Below are 26,672 nucleotides of genomic sequence, written 5' to 3' on the forward strand. Positions count from 1 at the left end.
CAGCTCTGCTGGGGCTGCAAAGTTCAGGCTGCTGTTCACAGCTGTAAAAGGAACTCCTGCTGCTCTAGCCAAGGGGTTTGAAGATGCAGACAGTTTATTCATGAGCCAGGTCCTGGTGCCATGAAGAAGCATCTGTACCCCAAAATCTACCAGCAGCATTACCACATCATTCCTTAGCCAACTTGCTGCCAGAACCTGTAACCCCGGGAGCAATTTCCAGGGAAAGGGGAGCGGGTTCTACTCTCATTCCTTCTAACAGCTCTTACACGATGGCAGGAACTCTCAGCAGCCCAGGTTCCCCTTGGAAAGGCAGGATGCAGTGCTCCTTCTCACTTCTCAGGATTCCTCATCATTTACAAGGCTTTACTCATATATTCTGAATGTTTTCCCCAAGATAATGAATAGTGTAAGAGCCTGTGATGAACTCCTTTTACTTTGTATCTGGTATTTCCTGCAGGGAGGGGATGGAGGAAGGCAGGAGATTCCATGCTTCAGGGAAGGGACACCCATGAGACAAACCTCTGAGAGGTGCACCTTCCAGGCAAATTAAGTTTACTTAAACACTACATCCCAGGAAGAAATGTCACAAATCAACAAGTTCCCGTTTTGATTTTAGGAACAGGCTTCAAATGCTCCAAGCACAGGGAGCACCGAGACTCTAAGCCACACCACATCCCTGCCAAAATTCCCAGCAGCCATGACAAAATGGCTGCAGAAATAATGCAGCATCCTGGCCCTCCTGTTGTGTCAGGAATAAGCTACTGGGGATAGAGCCAAAGGGACAAAAGTTGTTCTAGCTGAGCATATCTTGAAAGGAGAGGAAGGAAGAGATCAAGTGTCTCTACTGTAGAAGTTTAAAGCTTGTGAGAAATGTTTCCAAGAACTGGACAAAGGATGGGAGAGCAGACAGTACCGAGGCAGGAGAACCAGAAAAATAAACCAAAGAACAGCTTTAAGAAGAATTTGTACATAACCAGGTCAATCTTTGTGGTAAAGCTGCAGCAAAGGAACCACTAAAAGCCCTTTTCTGAGAAGGACAATGGCAGCAATACTTCAGCCTAGGGGAAGGTGAGCACATCAACCAGGGCTTGTCAGTGGAATGCTGCTTTCTAAGGGTCTCCAAGATCTCTCCTTTCTCCTCTGGTGGATATTCAGACGTGTTTGTTTGGGGTAGGGTTTCCTAGTGCACCAGCCCTCGAGGGTTCTTGCCCTGACTCAGGAAGGTGCACAGGTACCTAAGGAATTGCTCCACTGAGTCTACAGATTAATTTCCTTGGTCTCTATTGGGCCTGTTAATTGGGAAACACTTCCCTCCCAGGAGCAGTGCCATTCCTTGATGGGACTTAATTAGCATCCAAAGCAGAGCCCTCAAATAAAGCTCTCACTAATCTCTGCTGCAGCTCAGCTTCCATCCCACCAAGGCAGCACTTCAGCTGCACGTTCCCGCCTTGGCAGTGTGAAAGCAAGGGATGGGAAACTTCCTCTCAGGCACAAAGAGCACACCAAAACTGAGGGCATGACCAAGGGACAGGGCCAAGAAAGGAAGCAAGATCCAGAGTGTATTTCTTTGGAGACCCTGAAGGCTCCTCCCAGAAGACACTGCAGCTCAGGCAGCAGAAGCTGAGAGGGAGGGAAGGAGGCTGGCTCAGCACCAGCAGGGGCTCTGAGAGGGCCTCAGCCGATGTAGATCCTGTGGGAGTCGTTGGCCCCGAAGGCCGCGTTGCACTTGGGGCACTTGCGCTGCCGCGTGTCGTAGCGCGTCTTCACACACTCGAAGCAGAAGACGTGGAAGCACCTGGTGAGCACCGCGTCTTTCTTGAGCATGTTGCAGCACGGGCACGTCAGGCAGGCCTGCAACACAGACACACACACACACACAGACACAGACACAGACACACACAGACACAGACACACACACACACAGACACACACAGACACACAGACATACACACACAGACACACACACAGACACACACACACAGACACACACACAGACATACACACACAGACACAGACATACACACACAGACACACACACACACGGACACACACACAGACATACACACACAGACACAGACATACACACACAGACACACACAGACACACAGAGACATACACACACAGACACACACAGACACACACACACACACACACACACACAGACACACACACAGACATACACACACAGACACAGACATACACACACAGACACACACACACACACACACACAGACACACACACACAGACACACACACACACAGACACACAGACACACACACACACACACAGAGCTGTGAGGGGCCCTGCAGCCCAGCTGCTGTGCTCAGAGATGTCTCAACATGTCGGTACTTCCATTCCTCAGAAGGACAAGGTGGTTTCTCCAGTGCCAGAGTACAGACGAGAGATGTCAGACACTGAAAGTGTGCCTATACACCTTCTGACTAAAGCAAAAAGGGAAGCTGACGGACACAGACACTCCCCTTGTAATCCTTGATTTCCTCCATCAGGATCTCATCACAGTTGGGAACCATGTCAGGCTTCTTTGTGGTCTCCAGCTTCCTGCGCAACCTAGAAATATCTTCCTGTGGAAAAACAGGAGAGCAAGTGAAGGAGCAGTACATTCTCTGTCAGCTTCTTCAGGGACCAAAGAGAACGTGCACCTGGCTAAGTCATGCCAGCCATAGTTTCATCCCCTATAATCCAAGAGACAACATGATCATCTGATGCCACAAGTATTGCCAGTTATCAGGGGACAAAATCTGAAAGAGCCAAGACCCGATGAAGCCAAAGTCAAAGTGAAACTGGATACCAAGAGCAGTTCAGCTGAAACCCTCTGCAAGCTCAGTGTACAAGGAGAAGGACACGAAAGCAGACAGATCTTGAAGGATTGTGCATAGGGTATATACCTCAGCCCTTTTGAGGTTGAACATCTCCTTCTCTCTAGTTGCTCTGTTTTCCACAATCTCCTCCTGAAAATCATGTAACTTCTTCTGAGCCAGCTCTAGCTGGGCCTTCAGATCATCTGCAAGCTGGGCTGCATCCATGGCCTGAGAAAGAAAACCAGTATATAAGGACCAAACACAGAAGAACAGCTCTGGTGGTCTCTAGTCCCTTGTTCTTACCTTATTATCAACAAGTTCTAATCATTTAGCTTCAAGATTCCTTTGGGCAGAGCCAAACCTTGGCACACTGCAAGGCACATCTCTTACAAAAACACCAATGATCATCCAATTCTCTTCTTAACCTATTTTCAGCCTTCCAGCTTCCATGTCTTCTCTATTAAAGTGTTCAGAGGCAGTTCTATCGCTGTACTGGACAGAACTGCACGATACCTATTTCTAACAATCTCTCTTCACCAGTTCTCTTCTGACTTTATAACCAAGTGCCCTTAATACCACAAATTGTCCTATTAAACACAGGTCACTGCTGAATTCTCCCCAGCTCCTCTTCACAGGGATATTCCTGCTTTCCTTTCTGCCTGTTTTAATGTAATTTCTGCATTTCTACTAAAACTTAACAACAAAGGCAGCATCAGCTCTAAACTTAGACTTATTTTACTGGTAACACACCTACTTTACTTGTCTTAGGCATTTGTTGAAAGTGTTCACATTCCCCAGCTGTATTTCCTTTTGCTTATCCCATCTTTGCTACAAAAGCTTTGACCCCAGTCCATCTGGCTGCTGTCTCTCTCTTCACCACAGGTTACTCAGAAAAACATATGACCTGCTTCTCCTTATCAAAGGAAAGCATCAGTCTCCAGTACTTTAATCATAATTCTCTCCAGGACTCCTCAGCCTTCTGATATACTCATCCAAAAGCAGGGAATACCAGGTTCTCTAATCCCAGTGAGAGCTCAGAGCCTTCCATGCCTCCCACAAGGCAGCAGCTCCACCTCACAACCCAAGAGGAAACGAAGGCATTGCTCACCTTGTGTTTGCTCATCTCCAGGGCCTGTGTTCGCAGACCCAGCTCCTTCTCTCCCGTTCCAATGCTGCTCTGCAGTGAGTGTTCCTTCTCCTCCAGCTTACGTACAACCTGCAGCTGGGCATCCACCTTGGGAAGGGAGACAGAGGGAACAGAAGGAATTAATGTATGCTCTGTGGGTCTTCAGAGCTGTCATTCGAGCTGCAGGCTAAAACTACCCCTGCTTCCCCATCACCAGGGAGCACACATTCAGCTTGCCTTTTTCTCCCTGAACAGCTGTGCCTGTATCCAAAGAGCTGTACCCAGATCTCTATGGTCAACACTTTAAAGCTTAGCAGTCAAATATTTGCAACAAAGATTTCTTAATTTTTGGACAGCGGCTTAAAGACTTGCTGCAAGGCAGCGAACAGTTCCACAGTGGTTCCAAGGACGACAGGATACAGAGTCATAGAATGGCCTGGATTGGAAGGGACCTTAAAGATCATCTAGTCCCAGCCTCCCTGGGATAACTTCCTCTAGCGCATGTTTCTCAAAGCCCCATCCAAGCCTGGCCTTGAACATTCCAGGGATGGGGCATCCACAACTTCTTTGGGCAACTTCCAGCAGTGCCTCACCACCCTCTGAGTGAAGAATTTCTTCCCAACATCTAATATAAGCCTGCCCTCTTTCAGTTTAAAGCCATTGCCTCTTGTCCTGTCAATGTATGCTCATATAAAAAGTTCCTCTCCCTCATTTTTCTAAGTCCCCTTCAGCTACTGGAAGGCTGCAATGAAGGCTCCCCTGAGTCTTCTCTTCTCCATGCTGAACAGGCACAGCTCTCTCAGCCTGTTCTTGTAGCAGAGGTGCTCATTTCTTCTCATCATCTTTATAGGCTCCTCTGGACTCCCTCCAACAGGTCCGTGTGTCTTTCTTGTGCTGAGGACCCCGCAGCTGGATGCAGCACTGCAGCTGGGGTCTCGCAAGCGCAGAGCAGAGGGGCAGAATCCCCTCTCTCAGCCTGCTGCCCACGCTGCTTTGGATGCAGCCCAGGATGCAGTTGGCTTTCTGGGCTCCCAGCATGCACTGCTGGCTCAGGCCCAGCCTCTCATCCACCAGAATCCACAAGTCCTTCTCTGTTCCAGTGTTCTCAGTGATTTCCTCTCCCAGCCTGTGCCCTTGTAGGAGGTAGTTCAGGCTGAACCATGGTTTCCAACTCCGCCTGCTTGTTACCAATACATATAGCTACAGGTAGAATATACAGGCAGAAGTACCATTCCAACAGAAAAAGGATTTACCACTTTTCCTCACCCACAGGACATTTTAAGGCTCATAAAGCAGTCTCAGTTTTTTACAAAGACAGTCTCCTTTGAAGCCTGATGCATTCCTAGGCTGGTGAGAGGAACACTCCATCCTGGACTGATTCTGGTGAGGACAGGTAATTCTCTTCAGAGCAGCTCACATGTTGCTATGTTTTGCATTTTGAAGCAAAAGCCTTGTCAGTGACACAGCACTGTTTTAGCTGCTGCTGAGCAGTACTTACACAGCACCAAGACCTTCTGTGACTCATGCTGCCCACCAGCAGGTAGGCTGAGGATGCCCAGGAAGCTGGGATGCCACACAGCCAGGACAACTGATCCCGCTGGCCCAAGGGGTGTTACATACCCTACAGTGCTGTGCTCAGCAATAACAGCTGCTGGAAAGGAGGACTGGGAGGATGTTCAGAGCTGCAGCCTTTATTAAATAACAATAAGGCGTGATGAAGCCCTGCCTTCCTGGAGATGGCTCAACTCCTACCTGCCCCAGGAAGTAACCAATTAATTCATTTCTTGTTTGGCTTGTATGGACATCTTTGCTTTAGCTGTTAAACTCCCTTTATTTCATCTCATCTGTTTTTGCACTTTGTCCCTTCTGGTTCTTTCCCCTTTCCCTCAGTGGGGGAGCGAGCAAACAGTTCAGCTGTGTGCAGCTGCCTAAAACAGGTAACTCACACTTCCACCTCCCCACCAGCTCTCTTGTCCTCTTTCACTTTACCCTATTACCTGTGTTTTCAGTGTCAAAACTTGGTCTGCCAGCTCCTCCTTTCCCTCTTTCAGCAGCTTATGGATCTGGTTGGACTTGATACGTTCTGACATCAGTTTGAAGTTGGCATCATCCTTCTCCCGCAGCTGCTGCATCAGGCGGATGTCCTGCTCTTGCATGTCTTCAGAGGCTTGGCCTGTGACATCCATTTCTGACAGCAGGGCCTCTTCCTCCTGCAAAACACTCACAGGCTTTGGCCAAACTGTGCCCTGGACCCCTGTCGTGGTTTGACATGAAAGTGAATTTTTTTTTCAGGAAGTTGGGTCAAACCAATCAGTGGTCAGGTTTAGATATTAGCACCTGGAGTGACCACTGAAAGGCACAGGCACGCCTCTGAGAACACAGAGGGTTAAAAGCAACAACTCCCAAGAGCTCACTCTCTTTGGTTCCAGTCAGAGTGCAGTGCAGACCTCCCCTGCCCAGCCATGCGCTGGGTGGGGGAAGGGAAGCCATGCGGCCTGGTCGAAGTAAACCAGAAGAGCTAAAGAACTGGAACCGAGCCAGCTCCTGTGGCAGGTCCAAAAATTCTACATGTGGACAGCTTCCAACTAACAGGCTGCCAAGCTCCTTAAACTCACTTTGATCACTTCAACATTGACAAGGTAGAGCAGTTCTGTTCTACAATAACAAGAATCTGAATTCCAAAAACATACATGTCAATTCATTGGCTTGCCTCTACCCTGCTGAGGTGGTCCTGCTCTCTCATTGGATTGAGCCTTTTTTAGCAGATGGTATGTACCACTTCCATGCAAACATATTCACTAGATGAACTGAGGAGGTAATAATTCTTAAAAAGAAATTGTAATCTCTTCCCCTAATGGCTGATAAAGGCAATTCTCCTCTGTGCACTTCACCGAGGCCACATGTTTAATTGTTTATTTAATGTTTAATTGTTATTTAAAATTTCCCACCATGGCCTGCCTGCGATATCCTGGAGCTGAGGGTGGAGGGGGTTATTTTACTGGTGGTTCTTTTGCTTGCTCAGTTTTCTTCCCCTTTGGTAAACAAGCACTAAACTCCCATCTCTGGCCCATACAGATATAAATTCCTTCTCTCTTCCTGGACGTAACCTGAAGGCAGCTCATTCAGTTGACCCAGCCAAAAGAGAACTCATCAGGAATTTCTCACCTGCTTAGCCATGGCAAGTTTCTTCTGTAAATATTCAATCTGTTCCTCCACTGCTCGGATCTTGCGGAGGGCATCCTCATCAGCCACCTACTTACTCTCCTTTTTTTCCTTGTCTTCCAATTCTTTCACCCTCTGCCTCAGTTCTTCAAGCTACAAGAACCAGCCAAAAATGACACTAAACACAAGGATATGCCCTGAGCATTGTTAAGAGCCTGCTTTCTCCAAAATTCTCTGAAACACTCAGGACTGCCTTCAAAGCACGGCAAAAAACCCCAGGTTGTTTTGACAAGAGTATTACAGGCAGATGTACCATTGAGGTGGGCTGTAAGCCCAAGATCTTGACTTCCACACCTTTGAAAATATCACATCATCTTTTATCAGAGTAGGAACATCAGTCTCTTGCAATTGTACATGTATGGGTATGTGCTCAGAGAGCATCTGCTCCTTTAAGGGCATCTGGTCAAAGACCTTCTTCCATACAAGAAGGAAATAATAGGAAAAGGAGGAAGTAAAATAAAACATACAGAGATACAAACTTGGCAGACAAATGGTAAGGGAGGCAGTGATGAGAACGAAACTTGGTCAGTCTGTCGTGGTTTGACATGGAAGTGATTTTTTTTTTCAGGAAGTTAGGTCAAACCAATCAGTGGTCAAGTTTGGATATTGGCACCTGAAGTGACCACTGAAGATAGGGATACGCCTCTGAGAACACAGGGGGTTAAAAGCAAGAACTCCCAAGAGCTCGCTCTCTTTGGTTCCGGTCAAGGTGCTGTGCAGACCTCCCCTGCCCAGCCATGGGGCTGGGTGGGGGAGGGGAAGCCATGAGGCCTGGTCGAGGTGAGCCGAGGGGTAGAAGGACTGGAACCGAGCCAGCTCCTGTGGACGGAAGGGTGGAAAGAAGCGGAGATGTCTTTGTCATTCCCCCCCCCCAGAGGGAAGAGATAGAGAGTCCGGATGGCACCTGTAACTTTGCCGGCGCGGAGGAGAAGGGGGGGGGGAAGGCGCCCAGCCTTGGCCTTGGGAGTCGGCTGCTGGGCAGAGATATCAGCCATCCAGGGAGTCTGAGCTTTTAACCCCTTCCTGAGAAATGAAGGCTTTGTAAAATATTGCTCCTTCTTGATTTGAAGTAGAAGAGAGACAGTCTGGGATCCGAGATGATGGAAGAAGAAATTTTCGAGTCGGAAGGAGATGATGGAATGGCTTGTGGCTGGACTTCTCTTGTTAGCCATAGACTGAACCAAATTTTCCTAACAGAAGCTGCACTTAGGGTGGTGCGTTGGTGTGCCAGGAGACCTGTTTCAGTGATTACCAGCAGAGGAGTAGAGGGAAGGTGTGGAGAAGCCCTCTATCTTCAAGGAAGAAGAAGAGGAGCAGAAGACCTCTGTTTTTGGACCCTCAGCCCCAGGGGAAAATGGGGGGGACTGTAGTCCCAAAATGAGAAACTGAACTGTTGTCTCTTTTGGTCCATGGCAAAGCATCCTTAAAGGAGCCCTGTGAGCAGTCTGTCCATGCACGGTGGTGAGAGCACTGTGACATGGAAAGGAGAGTGTCACCATGGCAGATTTTCTCTGAGTGGTTGCCATGTGTGGCATGGAAACACAAGGGTGGCAATTGTGTTTCCTGGGGGGTCTGTGGCACAGGAGAGACTCCTGTCTCCCTTGAAAGACTGAGTATTCGAATATCTGAAGGGTGGCAACTTAATCAGGATCCTGGGTGGTGTCTCACTGTTGAGTTTGTTTAAGAATTAGGTGGGAGGAGGAGGGGTGTTTTAGAAAGTCTTCATCCAGGATTTAGTGTTTGTAGTTTTTATAGTAGTAGTAGTTTAATAAAGTTCTTTCCTTAGTTACTAAGTTTGGGCCTGCTCTGCTCTGTTCCTGATCACATCTCACAGCAATTATTTTAAAAAGTATATTTTCATGGAAGCGCTGGCATCGCGCCAGTGTCAAACCATGACACAGTCCCACTAACTGATGAGAGCACATGGGAGTGTGAAAATGTTTATTCCATCAAGGTTATCTGAGTGTGCGAGAAGGAGAAAACCCAAACCAAAATATACAGAGACACAAACCTGACAAAACAAGCACAGAGACACAGAGAGGAAGCAAACCTCTCCAGTCACAACAGCTTCCAGGAAACTACAGGAACAACCTCCAGGAAGACCAGCTTAGACTTTGTAATTGATGACACTGTAAAGCAGGAATGGCTTCTGAAGTGGGACAGCTGTGGGAATCAAGAGCTGCTCAAATCCAGGAGCAATGTGCAGGGAAATGGAGACCAAGGATGAACAAATTGGGGTTAGACAGAGAAGGGCATAAAAGGAACCAGTCCTATGGAAAATATGGGCAGTCAGTACACATTTGTCTGGCTCGGCCTTGCCCATGATCATCACAGCCTGTCCTGTCCTATTTTCTTGTATCTTTTCATTACACATTTTCTGAAGTATCGCCGTGCAATCTAACTCTTTACCCTACGTATGTGTGCTGCACAGAGGAAGTGCTGCCTATAGGTGAGACCTGCTTGTGAAGAAGGCAAAAGGGGCTTGGAACCACAGGGGTCCCAAACAGAGGGACATGCTGGAACTCAAGGGATCTGCAAATGGGTCTGTGCTTATGAACCTAGAGGTTGTTGTGTGTGTGTGCCTGCACCAGCAACTAGTCCCCGTTTATCTCCAGACCATTCCAATCTCCAAGTGACAAAGCTGAGAAGACAAACAATCCTCAGTTCTGAGGAGAGAAACAACACAGTTCTGCTGCAGAGTAGCTGAAAAGAAGTTTAAGTAACACATTAAAAAGAAAAGAGGAAGAGAAATTAGGAATACCTCAGCTTTTGCTTTCTTCTCAGCTGCCATGAGCCAGGAGTCTTCCTTACTCTCTTCTCCCTTGTCTTCCCAGATCCATGCTTCCATGCCCCCTTTCCATTGAGCAACTACACAGCCACAAAGAAAAAGCATTCATTTAGTCAAAGGAAGCAGCAGAGTGCAGAGCTCCACAGAAAATTTCACTGCATCCTGCACAGCCGATCAGAAAGGTTGATACTACTGGCAAGAGTGACAGCATTCCCCCCTCTCCTAAGCACTTTCCCCTCTTTTCTGGCATTTCCTGCTGTGTTCCCTTGCTCAGGTCAGACTGGGCCTCTCTCAGTTTGCGCTTGTATCTCAGCACCTCTCCCTTCAGCTGGTGGTTGTGATTCTGGAGGCTGCTGATGAGGTGACACATCTCCCGATTAATGGGGCCTGCAAAAACAGAAACACCTCAGTAACAAACCACACTTCTGTCAACCTTCTTGCATGGAGATGGAGAACAAGCTAAGTGACAATGACAAATAAAACAAGATTATCACCATTCTGCTATGGAACAGAGCAACACAAAACACTTGCAGAAAAAATGTCATACCAGTTTCATATACAACCACAAATCCTTGCAAATTCACAGTCCTAAGCTCCCACTTAGCATTCTTTTTATGCCCATGATCCTAAGGGAAACACGTCATGTTACAAAAGAAATCGGATTTAAATGCCACTTCAGAACTAATTTATTTCCTCTGATGAAATTTAAGAATTACTGCTTTGCTATCTAGATTGTCCTTACAGACTTGGAAATGAATCCTTCCGCCCCAAGAAATTTTTAATAATTCAAAATATCCTACCATAAACCAAATTGTTACCAAATTGGATCTATTATGCAGCATCTAGAAAGAAGTGGAGCTGGCCTCCCAATAAAACAGGTGAAGAGACCTGAACAAGTATTTAACAGCAACAAAGAATCAACCCAAGTGTTCTTGTGCACTGTAGCCCCTAATGAGCATTGGTGGATAGGTGGTTGTTTTCAGGCACAGCAGAACAACACCATACCTGCTTGCTCATTGGCAGCAAGTGTCTGTTCAAACTCTGTCCTCAGCATCTCATATTCTTTGCGGACTTGTGCCAGGGTGTCCTCCAGCTGAATCAGCTCAGTGCGTAGCTTCTTGTGAAGGCTGACCTCATCCCTCTGAGGAACAAAAAGGAAACAGAACTCGGTGCTTTGAACCTGGAGCATCTCTTACCTCATCAATGTCAGGTACCACAAGAGCCTGGATTATTGCCAGAAACGTCAATTCCCTGAGCGTTTGCAGAGGCTGCAAACGCTGCCCGTCGCAGCTCAACCTGGTTGGGACACAAGAAAATGCCACAAAAAGAGAAATTATCCCCTTGCCATTGGTTTCTGTCTCTCAAGATAGGAGAACAGTGAATCAAGCTGCCACAAGCAAAGACAAAAATAGAACTTGAATAGGATTGCTGTGAAGTAGGTCCAAGTGATAGGATTCAGTACCAATTTTAAAAAATCTCTGTGCTCTCTGCATGCATTAGGCTGCTTCTCTTGCACAACCACATGACAGAAGTTTTTGACTCTTGGGTCCTGAAATCGTTTCTCTCAAAGATGTGACCTTGGAAAACATAATAAAGCATAATCACCCAGATCAATAAAGATGGACACATAGAAAAGTATGAGAGAACAGATAAAATGCACATGCAAGTAGGCATTTTGTTAGCATTCTGCCAGTAAACCATAATGACTGACAGAGAGAGAAATGAATAAAAACCCAGAGAACTGAACTAGAAAAAAAAGTTTGCAAATGATTGTGACTAGCAGCAGTGAAACAGACACATATATACATGCATTCAGCTTAAAACTAATTAGGGAGGGGAAAAAAAAAGCTGTAAGTTAAAGACCACTTCTCTCAAAACAAACTCATGTGGATAAACAGAATTCAGAGGTGCCTCAGGACAGTTCCCAGCATCAGATCTCTGGATTTAGGATATCAAGACAGACATTTCGTATAACTGGCACTGACCACTAAGATGAAATTTGGATTATTCTCTCCATGATATACTTATCTACCACAGAGCCACAGCTTCTTGTGTTACCACCTTTAAAACATCACAAACTCATAGGTGTTTCCTATCTAGCCATCCCCCACAGTGGGAAAGACAGAAATTCAATGACTCTTTCAAGAGCCTCTCTCCCCACACAAGTTCCCTGATTGTTTCTGTTCTCTGGTTCCACTTGCACAGGACGTGGGGAAGGTGGAGGAGGGATCACTACTTGTAAAGAGGTGAAAACAGTTTGAACCAGACATGGTTAAAATGGACTAAAAGAGCAGAACGGGAACGGGCAGGAAACCAGTACAGTTTCCCACGGCGGCCACACGCTGTCACCAACGCGCTGAGCTGCAAGTGGAGGCACAGACTCGCTGAGTTGTACCTGGAGCAAAGTGTAACACTGCGAAAGAGCAGGCTCAGAACTGCTGATGAGGTTTTCTGCAGACACATCACTGCAAAGCTGAGGGCAGCCCATCCCACAGAACACCTTCACCCTCACACGGCTACAGATGTCTCACCTTGAGCTTTTCATTCTGTGTTGTTACTTCCTCAAGATCCTGACGTAGTTCCTCCAGTTTATTAAGGTGATTCCCAGCAACCTCTTTATTCTCTTCCAGCTCTGCATTCATCTCCTCAAACTGTTGGGATAAACTGCTTGTAAATCCTACTGTTAATGTGTCTCCTGAGAATGCTACTGAACTATCTGTTCATGCAGTAACAGCAATTACAGACTGAGCAGTCAGGTCACTTGACCAAGCCAGTCTAATTCCACCAGGTGTTTTTTAAGTAGAAAACTCATACACAGACAAAATGGCTTGCCCAGAGTCACCCAGCTTTGTGGCACAGGATCTAAAAATGATCTAAAATAAGTACCTAAATTCTGTTCAAATTGTGGCCCTTGTTCTCCTTGACTGTATTCTTGTCCTTGCCCACAGCCAAGCTCCTGACCTCACCTTGCAGGCATTGATGGTGATTATTCCCCCATAGAGGCTGCTCCCAGCTCCATACACCTTGTAGCCTATGGAATTTACCTGCAAAAAATGCAAGAGATTTCCTCAAGACCCAGTGAAATACCAACAAGAGTGATGCAGCAGATCCAAGACCAAAGAAGGTACACAGCAGGGTCTCAGCTCCCCCAGCAAAGTCCCAGAGAGGATGTCACATGCCCATCCAACACCATCCCCCTTCCCAGCTTTCCTGGCCAGCGCTTACTCGTTCCAGGACATCGGCCAGGTGGCGGCTGAGCCTCTTCTCCCTCTTGTGGATCCTGTCAATGTCCCACTGAAGGCCGTCAGTCATGGTCTCCAGGACAGACACTCGGGATTCTGCTGTCTCCACCCTCTCTTGCAGCTTGGAGAACTGCCATCAGAGGAGTGCTTCAGCCAGCACATTGCATAGTGCCAACTTGTCCTGGTGCTGCTCAGGAGTCATTTCTCTTATTCATCATGTGCTTTTCACCTGTTTCTGTGGTGACAGACTATTCCATGAACTGTCCTGAATGTTACACTGGCCAAATCCCAAGACACCAACAAAAATAAAACAAAACAGAAAATAGAGAAAGAGCAGGAAGCTGGCATTATCTGGCAGAATAGAGAGGCAGCCACCTCAGCTACTTCAAAGGCTTTTTTGGTTTTAATCTTTTCAATCCCTATGTCCATCTACTCTACCGAGCACCTAAGTGCTCAGAGGTCTAACGCTGGGCAAGACCAGCTTTAACACAATTTTAAAATGAACTGAAATCTCTCAAACAAATGCTGCTAATAATGTGAATCCTTTAACAACTGGGATCATCCTGTAACTGGTATCATTACACTGCCAAACACCACAGAGAAACCAAGTAACTGAGAATGGCAGGGATGTCATCTCCACTGTTCCAGGTATCTACACAGCCACCTCAGCATCATCTGCCCCTAGTTCCTCTGCTCTCCCCTTTCCTTTAAAAGTTAAATCCATTCAGTTCACTGACTTGCTTCTATCCTTTCCTTTAGTGATGTAACAAGCAAATCAATCTCGTTTATATAGAAAATCTATGTACAGCTCTCCACAACAACAACCTTTTTCACAACGTTCAAACCATGTTCCTCCTGTGCCTCTCCAAGGAAATGAGCTGCTTTCCAATCTATGGGAACCATAAATGATGCTAAGCAGGGCACCAAAGCAGATTTCTTTCTCTCTCCTTTTTATACCTCCTGAGACATGACTCTGTGCTTCCCCTGACGAACATCAGCCAGTTCCTGCAGCCGACCATTCTCATGTGACAGGCAGGTATTCAGCTCCACTACTCCTTCTTCCATCAGTGAAATATCTGAAAGGTGCACAAAGGAAAGGAAATCAATGAACACTGATTTTAATTCCTGAACAGCAAATAGAGAAATAAGAAAACAGAGAAGGAGATTTCTGTTCAAGTAAACTAACTTCAGTTTACTTTACCTCTCCCACGCGTGCTTCCTGAGGGCCTGATCTCCCTCCACAGAGAGCTTTGACCTGCACTCCGTAAGCAAAAGGCTCTGCAGTTTAACAGTGCTGCCCATTTCTGACCTGGGGGCCATCCCCTCTCACCAGAGATAGCTTCAGCTGTGTCTGTGCCAGCAACCCAGAGCATGCCCTTGGAACCCAGGGACGCCCCAGTGCTGCCCAAATTCATGCAGAAACCTGCTGTAACAGGTGGCCCAGGGTGACACACCAGGCCAGCACACCATGACACCATGTGACAACAACAGCACCAGGGTGACAGGTGAAACTAAAGCACCTGAGGACAGGATCACATGGCACCAGTGTCAAAGCTACTACAGTTCATGACTGCCAGCCAAGGACAGCAACACTTCCCTACACCAATGCCAGACTTGGTCAGAGCACACAGAAGGCACATCAAGCATGAGCTGATATTCCACACAAGGCTTCCTTCAAAAGATTCAAAACCTAACCTTAAGCTAATGATGTTTTTTCAGCAGTCATCTGAGTCTGAAGTGAATCTGCTACATTAATTTTTAGAAGTTGGTCATTTGGCTTTTTCTGCAGAACTCTGCTACATTCAAAACTGACAGCTACACTAAGCACACCACACCGTGAGATGGGTACAGTTTTGCTCAGGACTCAGTGGAAACTGAGCAGCTTGTTATTCCTACCCCTTCTACGAAACTGCAAAGAAGGAGTCCACCATCAGTTTGCAATGCTGATTTCACTTCTTTACTTGTAAGCATGAAGCATTTCATGTGGAGGCTGAGGACCGCTGGCTAGGAAGGTTCAACTGCTCTCTGACTTCTCAGGCACATGAACACAGTACTGGCAGAAACAAGCTGCCCAACACTCTGGGCACAGCCCTCAGCATTCAAATACAGAGCTAGCTACAATGCACTTCTGGCACATGGTCCTTTAGAAGAGCTTTTGATAACAAGAGTTTGGAAAGTCAAACAAATTCATTTTGGAAAACACATGCATGTGAGAAGGACTAGACCTTAATGTCCACAATGCAGGATCAGGTCTAAGGTGGGGGCAGATAAGCATTCTTGAATACCTGCCACTTTGGTCATACCTCCACTATTCAGCTTGTGAGACAGCACATCCACCTTCTCCTGCAGCTTGTCGTACATTGTCACCATCTGGGCAACAGCACGGCGGGAGGGCTCCACACGCTCCTGCAGCTGAGATTCCATCTCCTCACTGGTACTGCTGGCTAGAGTGGCCAGGAAGGAGAATGCCAGCTTCAGTCCTTGCCCTGGGAACATAAAGAGGTGAGAAGAAGTAAGTGTGTTCTAGAAGGTAGCATATCACTGCCCTTTACAATCACAAAAAAAAAAAAAAAAAAAGTCTCAGTCAGCCTTTAGAAATGGGTATCAGCATTGTCCATAGCTGAAATCCACCTTTGCCACTGTCCCCAGACAGGTGCCTCACCTCGTTCCCTCTCATCTTTGCGCTCCTGGTTACTGTCAGAGTCTGGTTCAGGTTCTGGCACCACCAGTGCTTTTCTTTCAGACAAAAGGTCTCCAAGACCTTGGTCCAGGTCGAAGCGTTTCAGGATGATGCAGATATTTTCATCAAACTGAATGATGGGACAGGCAAGGCAAGACAAGGTGAAGAATGGATGTGAACAAAAGGACTGCAGTGGTACAGGGGAGACAAGAAAACTGTATATGAAGTAACAAAAGCTGTTACCAACCTGATTCCAGTAGCAGTTGATGATCAGCAGAGAGGCATCGTTGGTGGCCTGCCAACGCTCCAGCTTCTCAATGTGCTCCCGCAGCTCATCTTCGACAGCCTGGCACTGGTCGAGCGTCTCCGCGAGCTTCCGGTTCTCGGTCTGCAGGGTCCGGATGTCCAGCTCCTCCTGGGCACAGGAACATGGCACACAGGCCAGGTCACAGAAAGACTCAACCTGACCCCAGAGACATTTCTGCCTCCAGATGAAAAAAACCAAAAGGTGGAGTGGGGGTATGCAAGGAAGACATACCGTTGAAGAAACGCCACCAAGTTCAATGGTCTCCACAGTGGTGCCCGAATCTTCAACCCCTGCCTTCTTCTCTGGAGGTGCAGAAGGGCCCGGCTCTCCAGACGTCCGTTTATTGCCAATTCCAGACATGGTGGCTGAAGTGTACAGATTCCCACCTTCTCCAAGCTCTCCCTGAACATTAAAGAACACTATTAAAAAAACACAAATACACATCCACGCGGTCAATTTGATTTGCGGATTTTAACGTGCTGACCCATCACGGTAACAAAATGCCCAAAACAGAGAAGATCATGGAACCAGAAAGATTTTGAAAAATATTTGTTGGGAGGAATGGATTAAAAGTGGAAGACTGGTAAGGAGGACTGTAAATCATTCACGTGACCTTGCAGCTGGGAATAACCCTTGACAAGCCAGTGATCCTCTGGCACAGGCCGAGTTTAAGGGTGCCTACATCTCTAATACTGCACTTCTGCCCAGGTGTTGCTTTGGGGATCCCACAAGTAGCAAGGTAATGGAAATAAATCTATTCCTTGTGTTCTAACTGGGAGCTTGTGCCAGCCTGTGCTGACTCACACGTTGTGGTCCAACACTAGCAGTAAAAGACACCAGCAGGACCTGCACTGCAAGCAGAAAGTTCATGGGGAAAATATCCACTGCTCCGTAATGTTAGAATGGAAGCACTGTACCTTATCACCCTCTTTGCAAAAAAATCTTCATCCAGGTTCACTCTCTGTTTCTCTGCATTAACAAAAATGAACCAGGTTAGACTTTGGAAAAAACTGAGACAGTGTGGATGCGGCACCGGTTCACTGCACAACAACCAAACTGTTCCTATTAAATCTACACACAAAGCCAGTCAAAGCTGAGGGCAGCAACTCCCTGGAAATAAAGGAGCTCTGTACTTAGAGAGCTCACAAAAGCTACAGAACTGAAAAGCAACTTGGGGCCAAGGCTTGCAAAGACCCATTCCAAGAGTTGTGCTGTGTACCAGGAGAGATGCAAACATTTTTCAAGAGAACCTATTCCTAACTCAATCCAGTCGGAAAAGCTCTGGACTAGTAGAGAATCACAGAACAGCTGGAGCTGCAAGGCAGGGCAGGAGGTCACCTGCCTTGTGCTCCTGCACGAAGCAGGCGCAGCCAAAGCAGGTCCAGTCCAGGGCCTGCCAAGGGCCCTGACCAGGCAGCCTGAGCATCTCCAGGCACAGAAACTCAGCCATGGCTCTGGGCAGCCCCTCTAGTGCTTGATCATCCTCAACATTAAAAAAGGCTTTTCTCATGTCTGAACAGTATTTCCTGTAGTTCCCTAAAATATTATTGAGCAAAATTACAAGTGTATCCTCAAAAGGTTTCCAACGCAAATGGAGCGGCTGGAGATGAAACATGGAACCAATCAGATCTTCACTAGACGTGAGCTGCATTCTCCTCCCACAGCCACTGGTGCTGTGCCAGCCTCTAGACTGAATGAAACCAGAAGTGAATGAAGCGCAGACCCTCTCAGTAAAACCCGACTCGTTCCATTTCAGCCTATAATGGCATTGACAGTCAATCTAGTGGTTATGCACTGAACCTTCCAGTTCCTACCTGCTTGAATGGAGCAGTTCTACTGAAAGCAACAAGGCCATTGCCTTTTGTAGATGAAGCTGGTACACTGCTTTGCCAAATCTCAGCATTTCACAGGCATCTCAGCTTGGCAGTGCCCTTCATCCTATGCAAAACAGTATAAAGATTATTTCTAAGTGAGTTATTGGAACAGCACATACGGGGATCCTGTGAGGTATCTTTTAAGAGAAACATTAAATGACAGCTCAAATTTAAAAAGACAACTGTCATGGAACCATTTTCCTTCTCTTAGCAGCAGCACTGACTTTAGCTGGAATTCCAAACTCAAGTTAGCTTGGTGGTAGAATGTTTACAGATTCCAAGTATGCGCGTGGGTTTTACAGGCTTTTGGAAAGCTGGGAGGAAAGCTAAGAGGGAGTGGGGTTTAGGTTAACTTGCAGGAAAAAACCTTCCCTCCTCAAAGCTCAATTACTCACTTGTTGGAGGTGGTGAATTTGCCTGAGGAGGTAGAAATAAGAGCAGTTAAGGGACATCAGGCAGGGTTTTCAGAAGACACAACAGGTAATCAACTGCTCAATGGAGATGTTCAGAAGGCAGGCTTCTGCCAGAGGTCTCTGGGATCCTCCCTTTGCTCCAGGTGACTCAGCTGTCGCCGGGGGTGGGGAGGGGGAGGTGGTGGTGCTGGTGCTGGCTTTTCCACCAGAGGGGCGGGAGATTATTAAAGGTAGTGAGGCACAAGAGAGAAGGAGAACTGATTAACAAAGGGCAGTAAACAGTGGATGCCAAGAGCTTTGACCCTGGCAAAGGGTGTTGGGACAGCTCCATGGGGTGGGTCATTGGGACTTTTGAGGATTGGCAGAGACATTCTTCAAGATGTACTGCCATGGGTCTTTTTGTTTTAGAAAAACGAGCTAATGAGGGGTGCCTGGCTGAAATTAATAGCCTGACTACAAATGAGATTGCAAAGCAGGGAAATTACCTTGGGCTCTCTGTCCTTGCCCGGGATGTTGGGTGTATTTCACTGAAATGCCCTGGGCAAGAGGGCTTAGATATCCTCTGGTAGAGGTACGCTGGCTGGCAGGGTGGCCAGAGGAGTTTCTAGCAGCCTCAGCAACTATTTGGTCAGTGTGAGAAACGAGGCTCACCCTTTAAAATTTTTTAAAGGTGTAACAAGGGATAAAGCAAAAGTAACAGCACTGGGTGCATAGCCACATGTGTCGCTGCCGAGGCAGGGATGGAAATGAAGAGACTCCATCTTCAGAAGGCAAAGAATAATCTTTATTAACAAGTAGCATTCCTCTTTGATAACCAGCATCGCTAAGGTGAAATATGATTGGTCTCAAAGTGAAAACCTTTCACACCATTGGTGCACTCTGACTAGCCCACTGTGGTAGAACATATCTATAAACAACATGAACAGAAAGAGAGGTAATAATTGTTTCCATTCCTTCTCCTAACTTTCCCAGGCTAGGCCTGGGAGAATTCTCTCTCTTTTCTCTCTGACTGAACTGAGAATATCCACACACATGCACACGGGTAACGATAACAACTCTTATATACTTTTTCATTGCATTAGTCAAATACATATTCATGAAAATTATGCATATTTAAACATTCCTTTGAGTATACATGTTCCATGGAATTCTTTATCTTAGTTCAACCCCTGACCTCACCTTCTTATACTACATGCCACAATGCAGATGTGATTTTGAGTCTTGTCTTTTATTTCCTCACGAGGCCCCCTGGTCTGTGGTTAGAATTACTGATAGCCGAAGGGTCAGGGGTAGATTCCTCCTTGCTCTTTTGGTGTTACTTGCTTGGTTCTTTTCAAAATTATCTTATCATACAGATGTTCTAGCCATTTTTAGAAGTACTTCCAACCCACATTAGCTATTTCACTACTTGTCAGGTAGTTACAACAATAAAGGCCTTAGTTCTTATTTCACAGCTACAATTACTTCTGCAAAAGTTAATGTTATAATACACATTCCATAGCCTCTATTTTAATATTTTGTGAAAGCCTAAACTATAATATACATATCACACTAAGATATACACTCTACACAGGGATTAGGGTATTAACCATAAAAGGCTGACAAATTACACTGTATCAAAAGCAGTTAAAAAGAGATTACAAACTGTACTATATCAAAATAATTTACTAAAGCCAATAATAGCGAAAGCCAATAATTACATAAATAATTCATAACAATCAGTTACCAAATGGTTTCTGAATATGGGATTGTGAAGGCAGTGGACTTGGATGGGGGAACTTGTTTTACAGGGGGATTCTTCAAGGGATTATGGCTGCTTTGAGATTTCAGTGGGACCTCCATACCCTCTGGCACCCTGAGAATTCAGGTCAAGTAAAAAGGGTGAATGGAGGAATAAACACCCTTTGAAGCTGGTGACAGAAACTAAGATGCCATGGGTACAGCTTTTGCCATTAGCTTTGGCAAGAATGAGAGCCAAAGCCATGGGAATATCCAGTTATTCCCCTTTGAATTGTTTGAGATTCTTACCTTGTTCATTTTCAAGGTGGCAGGGAAGAGAAGATCTATATTTAAACCAGTATGTGGCCAGTATGCCGTGTCTTGTGAAATCTCTTTGACAGGAAGCCCAGTTAGCACAGACGCTGCCTTTGGACTTTGCTGTTCATAACATCCAACCAGGATTTCAGAGAGAGCAGCCAGGAGACCTGGACACGGATGGACCCATCACACTCGAGTCAAGGTCTCGAAAACCCCAAAGACTTGGACATCTCAGCTGGAACAAAAGCATGGGAGACCTTGGCTATCAGTAGCAATCGACAAGGACTTCCAGTGATTAATGGGTTAGTATGAACTGTAATTATCTACTTTATTCTCTGTATCTACTTGCCATATCTGGTGCAGGGACCAGACATGGAAAAGTCGACAGGGGGTGTTTCAAATGGTCCATGTTGTGAAAAAGGGTTAATAATAGCTAGGGTTTGTGAAGACCAATTGAGAAGTAAGAAGAGGAGGGATTGAGAGGAAAGATGTGTGCTAACATCCTTACAAATAACTGAATGGTTGATATTGATTACAAATAATTGAATGGTAGAGACATTAATGGGCACTTCAAGTTGTAATAAGCTAATTATGTTGATAACTGTTAAACCCTTGTTGTACCCCCACTGTTAACTCCCTTACATACACCCTGATTGTACCCCCCCTTACCTGTACCCTCATTGAGTCCTTTGGGTATCGCCTCTTCTGCTTCCCGAAATGGCGGCCGGAAACATTCCCGGGAATATGCAAATTAAGAAAAGCTCAAGAAAATCCAACAAAAGACCCTAGAAACGACGAGCCAACTCAAAATTTGAAGAACTAAGTGACTGGACCTACTGGTGGGAAGTCCCTCTACTCCACCAACAAGGTTTTAAAGGTCACCATCACCTAAGTAGGACTGGACTAGAATGAGGACCCTAGCCAATGAGCCAGAAAGCATTTTCCTAGGCACACTCATGAGGACGGAAGCCCCAGCTCTGCTGTGAAGCAAAACTGATCACCTCCTCCTCTGCGTCACCAAAGGGAGCAGCGGCGGTGTGCGCGACCCCTCAGGCCCTCACCCAGAGCTGATCACTGAATAAAGGCATTAAAAAGGAGCTGGTCTCCTGGCCCATTTATTACAATCTCACCCCGACCGATTTTGTGATTCAGCTTCCCACACACACCGGCTGCTCCCACACCTCCTCCGCTCTCCCACATCCCACAGGGGTCCTGCCCCTGTCCCCGGCATCTTCCCACAGCGCCAGCCGGACACGCCGCGGGCCCGTCCCTCCCTCCCTCCGCAGGTGTGCGCTGCCTCCAGCCCCCAGCGACCCCTCCGTCCTCCACACGGCCACCTCCCGGCTCTCCCCGGCCCCAGGCTGCCCCACCACCCCAGCCCCAAGACCCACCACCACCCCGTCCGGCTGCCCTTCCACCCTCAGCCGTCAGCGGGGGCAAAGCCGGCACCGGCACTCCCACCAAAGATGGCAGCGCGGGCAGAGCTGCCCTCACCCACACGCGGCCCCAGCACAGCAGCCGCCTCCCTGTCCGCCGCTGGAGCCGTGTCTTGGCCGGACGGGGCAGGAAGGGCGTCGGAGATGCTGAATGTGGGCAAAACATCCTGTGCCAGACAGGCTGTGGGAGCAGGGCCAGGGCAGTGATTGCCCCCCTGCATTCGGCACCAGAGAGACCACACCTTGAGCGCTGTGTTCAGTTCTGGGCCCCTCAATTCAGGAAGGACACTGAGGGGCTGGAGTGTGTCCAAAAGAATGTCTTCAAGTCTCTTCATCATTTCCCCTTCTCCCATTTGACCTGTCTGCTTGGAAGTGAGGACCTCTGTTTGCAACCCGTACCAAAGAGGGAAGCTATTTAGACTAAGACCTTTTTCCTGAATTCAGCTGTGCAGAAATGAGAGTGGTTTTGTTTTCACTGGACAAAGAGCAAGAGTTTCCGATGGGATTTCTCCGTTTGGACCTTTCTGAAAGCTCCTGCACTTGCCTTGGCACTTTGGGGCCGTACTGCAAAGCAAAGGCAGAAGGATGACTGCAGCCAGGGAAAAAGAGGGTTCGCACCTGGCCCCGCCGTGCGGAGCCCGGCCAGCCCCGGGAGCCGCCCCGCCCGCGCTGTGCCCGCAGCCCCGGCTCTGCCGCGCTCGGCCCCGCCCAGTGCGGCTGGGCGCGCGCGGGCCCGAGCGCAGCGCCCCCCTCAGGCCGCGCGCCGCCGGCGCAGCCGCGGCCGTTGCGCCGGGGCCGTTGTGGCGACAGCCGGCGAGCGGCGCCATGGCGGAGCTGCCGCTGCCCGCCGGGCTCAGAGCCAGCGCCTTCCCCGCCAAGCTGTGGCGCCTGGCGAACAGCCCCCGCGTCCGCTCCGTGCGCTGGGACAGCCGGGCCCGGGGGCTGCTCATCCACCGCTCCCTCTTCGAGCGGGAGCTGCTCAGCCCGGGCGACGCCCACGGGGCGGGCAGTGAGGGGGCGGGGCCGGCCCCGGACTCCTTCCAAGCCACGCAGTTCGGCAGCTTCGTGCGGCAGCTCAACCTCTACGGCTTCCACAAGGTGCCGGGCGGGGTTGGCTCCGCTGAGCCGGGCGATGCCGGCAGCTGGCTCCACTTCAGGAACCCCAACTTTCGCCGCGACCGCCCCGACCTCCTGCTCCGCATCAAGCGCCTGACCAGGGCCAACAGGCAGCGGCTGGCGGCGGGGCGGGAGGTGCGCAGCCACCAGCCCAGCCGCTTCCAGCAGCTGCGCACGGAGCGGGAGGTGCCCTCCTTCCCCGCCGGGCAGCCGCCCAGAGCCGGTGAGTCGGGGTGGGAGCTCCGGGCGCGGAGGGTGGCGTGGGCTGTGGCCGTGGGCACTGCCCGGCGGGGCAGCAGCGGGCCCTGCCCGTGCCGGGGCTGCTCAGCGCAGCTGCCCCGGCCGGCACAGGGGCTGTCCTTGGGCAAGGCAGCTGTGCCGGCAGGGCCCGGGAGCTGTGCCGGCTGTGCCGGGCTGCCGGGGCTGCGGGACAGTCCCGCCGCGGCTGCGCTCACCACAGCCTGGCCCGCTCGGCTGCAGCTGGCCCTGCCATGCGCCCTGGCTGCCGCTGCTCCTTGCGCGGCCCCGGGATGCTTGGGGAGCTCTCCGTGAGTGCGTGTGAGCCGAGGGCTCGGTCCTGCTCCGGCCCAGCTGGAGGGAGTCTCCTGTCCCTCCGGGGCAGTGGGGAAGAGAGCTGGCAGTTGGCTTTCTGGCAGTTGCCTCCTACCCGGGAAGGGCAACGCGGGAGAGTTTTCGCAGACAGTTGAGAGAATAGGGGAGAGCTCAGTAGACCAGCAGCTGCTAGCTGAATAGCCCTTGAACGTGTTGTTTCTTTTTCCTTTTTTCTCACCCTGCTTGGGAGGATGGGGGCTTTTGTTTTCCCTGACAGATGTACCGTTGCTGCCAAGGGAAACATGCCCAAAGACCAGCTTTCCCTTTGCTTCCTTTCTTCTTCCCACTCCTACACAGTGCTCTCCTACCAGGACCTCGCTGCTCCTCACCTCAGGGTTTAGAGCTGCCTCCAGGCGCTTCCAGGCAAAGTGCAGGTGCTCAGGAATCTGAGGTTTTCCTAGCATCTCCCCAAGATAGTCTTTGTCTCATCTGGACTTCTTGGGGTTTCATCAGAGCAACCAGGAAGGGCAGATTTAATCTCAACTGTGAGCTAATCATTCCACTGGTTCCCCTGGAGCTTAAATGCCTCCCTGAGCTCATCCTTTCGCTGGTTCCTGTAGACCATCTTCCTGTAGAGGAAGAACTCGCTCTTCCAATCCCCTGGGAAGTCTGAATAAATTTCTGGAACTGAGGTTGCTGTGTGCTTCCTGTGATATTTGGTCCAAGGCAGCACTAGAGCTCTGCGTCCCAAAGCCGCATTGTGGAGCCTGACCAATATGTTTGGATTCTTGCAGCCACCCCAGACACTTCAGCTCCCAGTGGTCCAGCTGGCAGTGCTGGTTATGCAGCATGGACAGCCCCCGGCCGGCTGTGGAATACTCCTGGGGAAGAGGAATTGCCACCAGTGGATCTGGACATGGTGCTGGAGACACTGGAGGAGATGATTTCTCCCTCTGCTCAGGTAACTGCATTGGACAGGGATGAAAGGGGCTGGACTGACAGCTTTTGAATGCTGTTGCAGGGCTGAGAAGCAAAGGCTTCTTGAGTTCAGCTGTGAACAGACAGGGAAGGATTTTCTTGGTAAAGCAAGATTTCCTAAAGAAGAGGGAATGAAAAAGTCTCCCCCCTGAGTAAGGATGAGAAGGTGTGAGCCTGTGTTGGCCAAGTTTGGGTGCTCATTTTCCTGGGAAGAATTCCTCGTGCTGGGGCATTTGTGGTGCGGAAGTGGAAGCTTTGTAGGTTCTGAGAGGCTTTGTTAGATGGGAGAGAAGAGAAGAGTGTTTGGAGAATTGCCACTGAAGGCAGAGTGTCCCGTGCAGGGAGGGGTGTGCGAGAGGTGCCTCTGTTCCAGCAGCAGATGTGGGCTGTGCCTCTTTTGGGTGGCAAGGCCAAGGCAAAGCAGGGCTGGGCTGCAGCTGCTGCTGTGAGAGCCCTGCCGTGCGTGTAGGCGCTCCCAGAGCCGTGGGTGGGGCCGGGCTGCAGCTGCAGCTTTCTTGTCCTCTCAGTAACCTGGGGCCTGCAGTCCAGTTTCCATCTGGGAAATCCTCAGCTGGGCAAACTGGCCACTCTTGCTGTCCACATTGCAGAGCTCAGTCACCTTGCTCTCGGGCGTCTCTGCGGGAAGGGATGTGTGTTCCCACGCAGTCCCTGCCAAGCTGCAGCCTGGATGAGAGTGCTGTGCTCAGGGCTGTGCAGGGAGGAGCACATCCCTGTGCCAGGAGCTGGCAGGAGTCCTTCCTTAGCAGCCATTCCATGTGTTCAGTGTCACCCCCACGTTCAACACTGTCACCTTTGACAGCCTTTGGATGGTGTTTGAGAAGTCAAATCTTTTTGACTTTTGAAGGGCTTTGGGGCCCAGACTTCTTGTTAGGAGCAAGGGATTAAGAGTGTGAGCCACAGAGTTGTTGGACCAGATGTTTTGTGTAACTGGTGAGAAGGGTTTCTTTCTTTCTGTTTCTCTTTCAAGGGCAATATTAATGTTGTGCCTGAGTCTTCAGGAGGGGAGCCTGTGGACAGAGCTGCAGCGGAGGGAGCTTTGCCTGGCACCAAGAGCTGTGGGAACAATTCCCAGGAGCCCGAGGAGCCTGGTAAGGACAGAGCCCCATTGGTTTAGAGAGGTGTGAGACGGCTGCTCTGAGCCTGCCTCTGGCAGGAAGGGAGACGAGAAGAGTTGAGTTCTTGTCTGCAGGGTTGGTGCTTCCTGGTGCCTTTAGTTCAAAGGCACATGCACAGCCTGCTCGAGCCCTGCCCTCCACGCTTCGCAGGAGGTTCTGACACCGAGTCCTCTGCTGTGGCAAGAGAGCAGGGAATAAACCTGACCCTGTGGGAGTTGTGTCACCAGCTCCAGTGTCCCAGGTTTGTGCTGATGTCCATGGATAAGTTTGCTGCTGGGTGTCAGTGCTCTGGAGGCAACACTGAGTGACTCTTGAAGCAAGAGAAGAAAACCCCAGCAAAAAGTCAGTGTAGAAGTCTGAGCTTTTTGTCTCCAAGCATTAAATCAATGTAGTACCAGTCTGCTGGTAGCTGTTGTGAGATACATTAAAAATGCAAGCAGCAGAAGCTCTGAGACTAAACAAATCATTAATCATAAATCCAGTAGCTCAAGGAAAAACTGAAATTACCCCAAATTAGGGAGAACTAAAGGACAGAGAGAGCCCTTTGGATCGGCATTCTTGTGCAAAGCTGGTGCAGCCTGCAGGCCTGGTAGGGAGCTCTTTCCCTCCCAGCTGTTCATCCCAGAGCTGGTGGTTGTTTTGGAGGAGCTGTTGCTCACTGCAGAGGGCAGTTTATAGGTGGCAGGGAACGGTGCCAGTTCATAACTCAGCCCCCAGCACCCCTCAGCTTCAGCCATTTCAATGAGGACTGAGGTCTGTCTGTCCTCAGAGAAAGAACAATCCCGGGCTTCTCTGTGGCAGCTGGGACTGTGTTTCAAGCTCTCTTTGGTGCTATTTGCACTGTGAGTGCTGTGAGTTTATTGGGATACGTAAAAGTTTTGGGATACTTCATAAGTTTTGAAAACTTGGAAGAATGCCTGCTCTTTAAAGAGCAGGCTTCAAATT

General features: G+C 48.9%; 3 protein-coding genes across 3 annotated transcripts in view; 1 reads left to right on the top strand and 2 right to left on the bottom strand.

Annotated features, from left to right (window-relative positions):
• LOC137463884 (zinc finger protein 271-like) overlaps positions 1-26,672 on the top strand; it is a 515,109-nt gene that overhangs the window by 187,928 nt on the left and 300,509 nt on the right. The gene's annotated exons all lie outside the window — the stretch shown is intronic.
• LOC137463883 (zinc finger protein 850-like) overlaps positions 1-26,672 on the bottom strand; it is a 490,013-nt gene that overhangs the window by 171,711 nt on the left and 291,630 nt on the right. The window lies entirely within an intron of this gene.
• On the bottom strand, positions 1,675-16,637 carry LOC137463875 (E3 ubiquitin-protein ligase BRE1A-like). The gene is given in 18 exon segments (XM_068175259.1): positions 1,675-1,851; positions 2,476-2,583; positions 2,908-3,048; positions 3,929-4,054; positions 5,944-6,156; positions 7,112-7,261; positions 9,930-10,036; positions 10,227-10,343; positions 10,962-11,097; positions 11,153-11,252; positions 12,477-12,607; positions 12,923-13,000; positions 13,182-13,328; positions 14,156-14,274; positions 15,502-15,684; positions 15,861-16,008; positions 16,126-16,293; positions 16,417-16,637. Coding segments are annotated over 18 exon segments (2,562 nt in total). The 5' UTR covers positions 16,630-16,637.

The sequence above is a fragment of the Anomalospiza imberbis genome, chromosome 31, assembly GCF_031753505.1.
Source record: "Anomalospiza imberbis isolate Cuckoo-Finch-1a 21T00152 chromosome 31, ASM3175350v1, whole genome shotgun sequence".
In the NCBI taxonomy this organism is placed as follows: Eukaryota; Metazoa; Chordata; class Aves; order Passeriformes; family Viduidae; genus Anomalospiza; species Anomalospiza imberbis.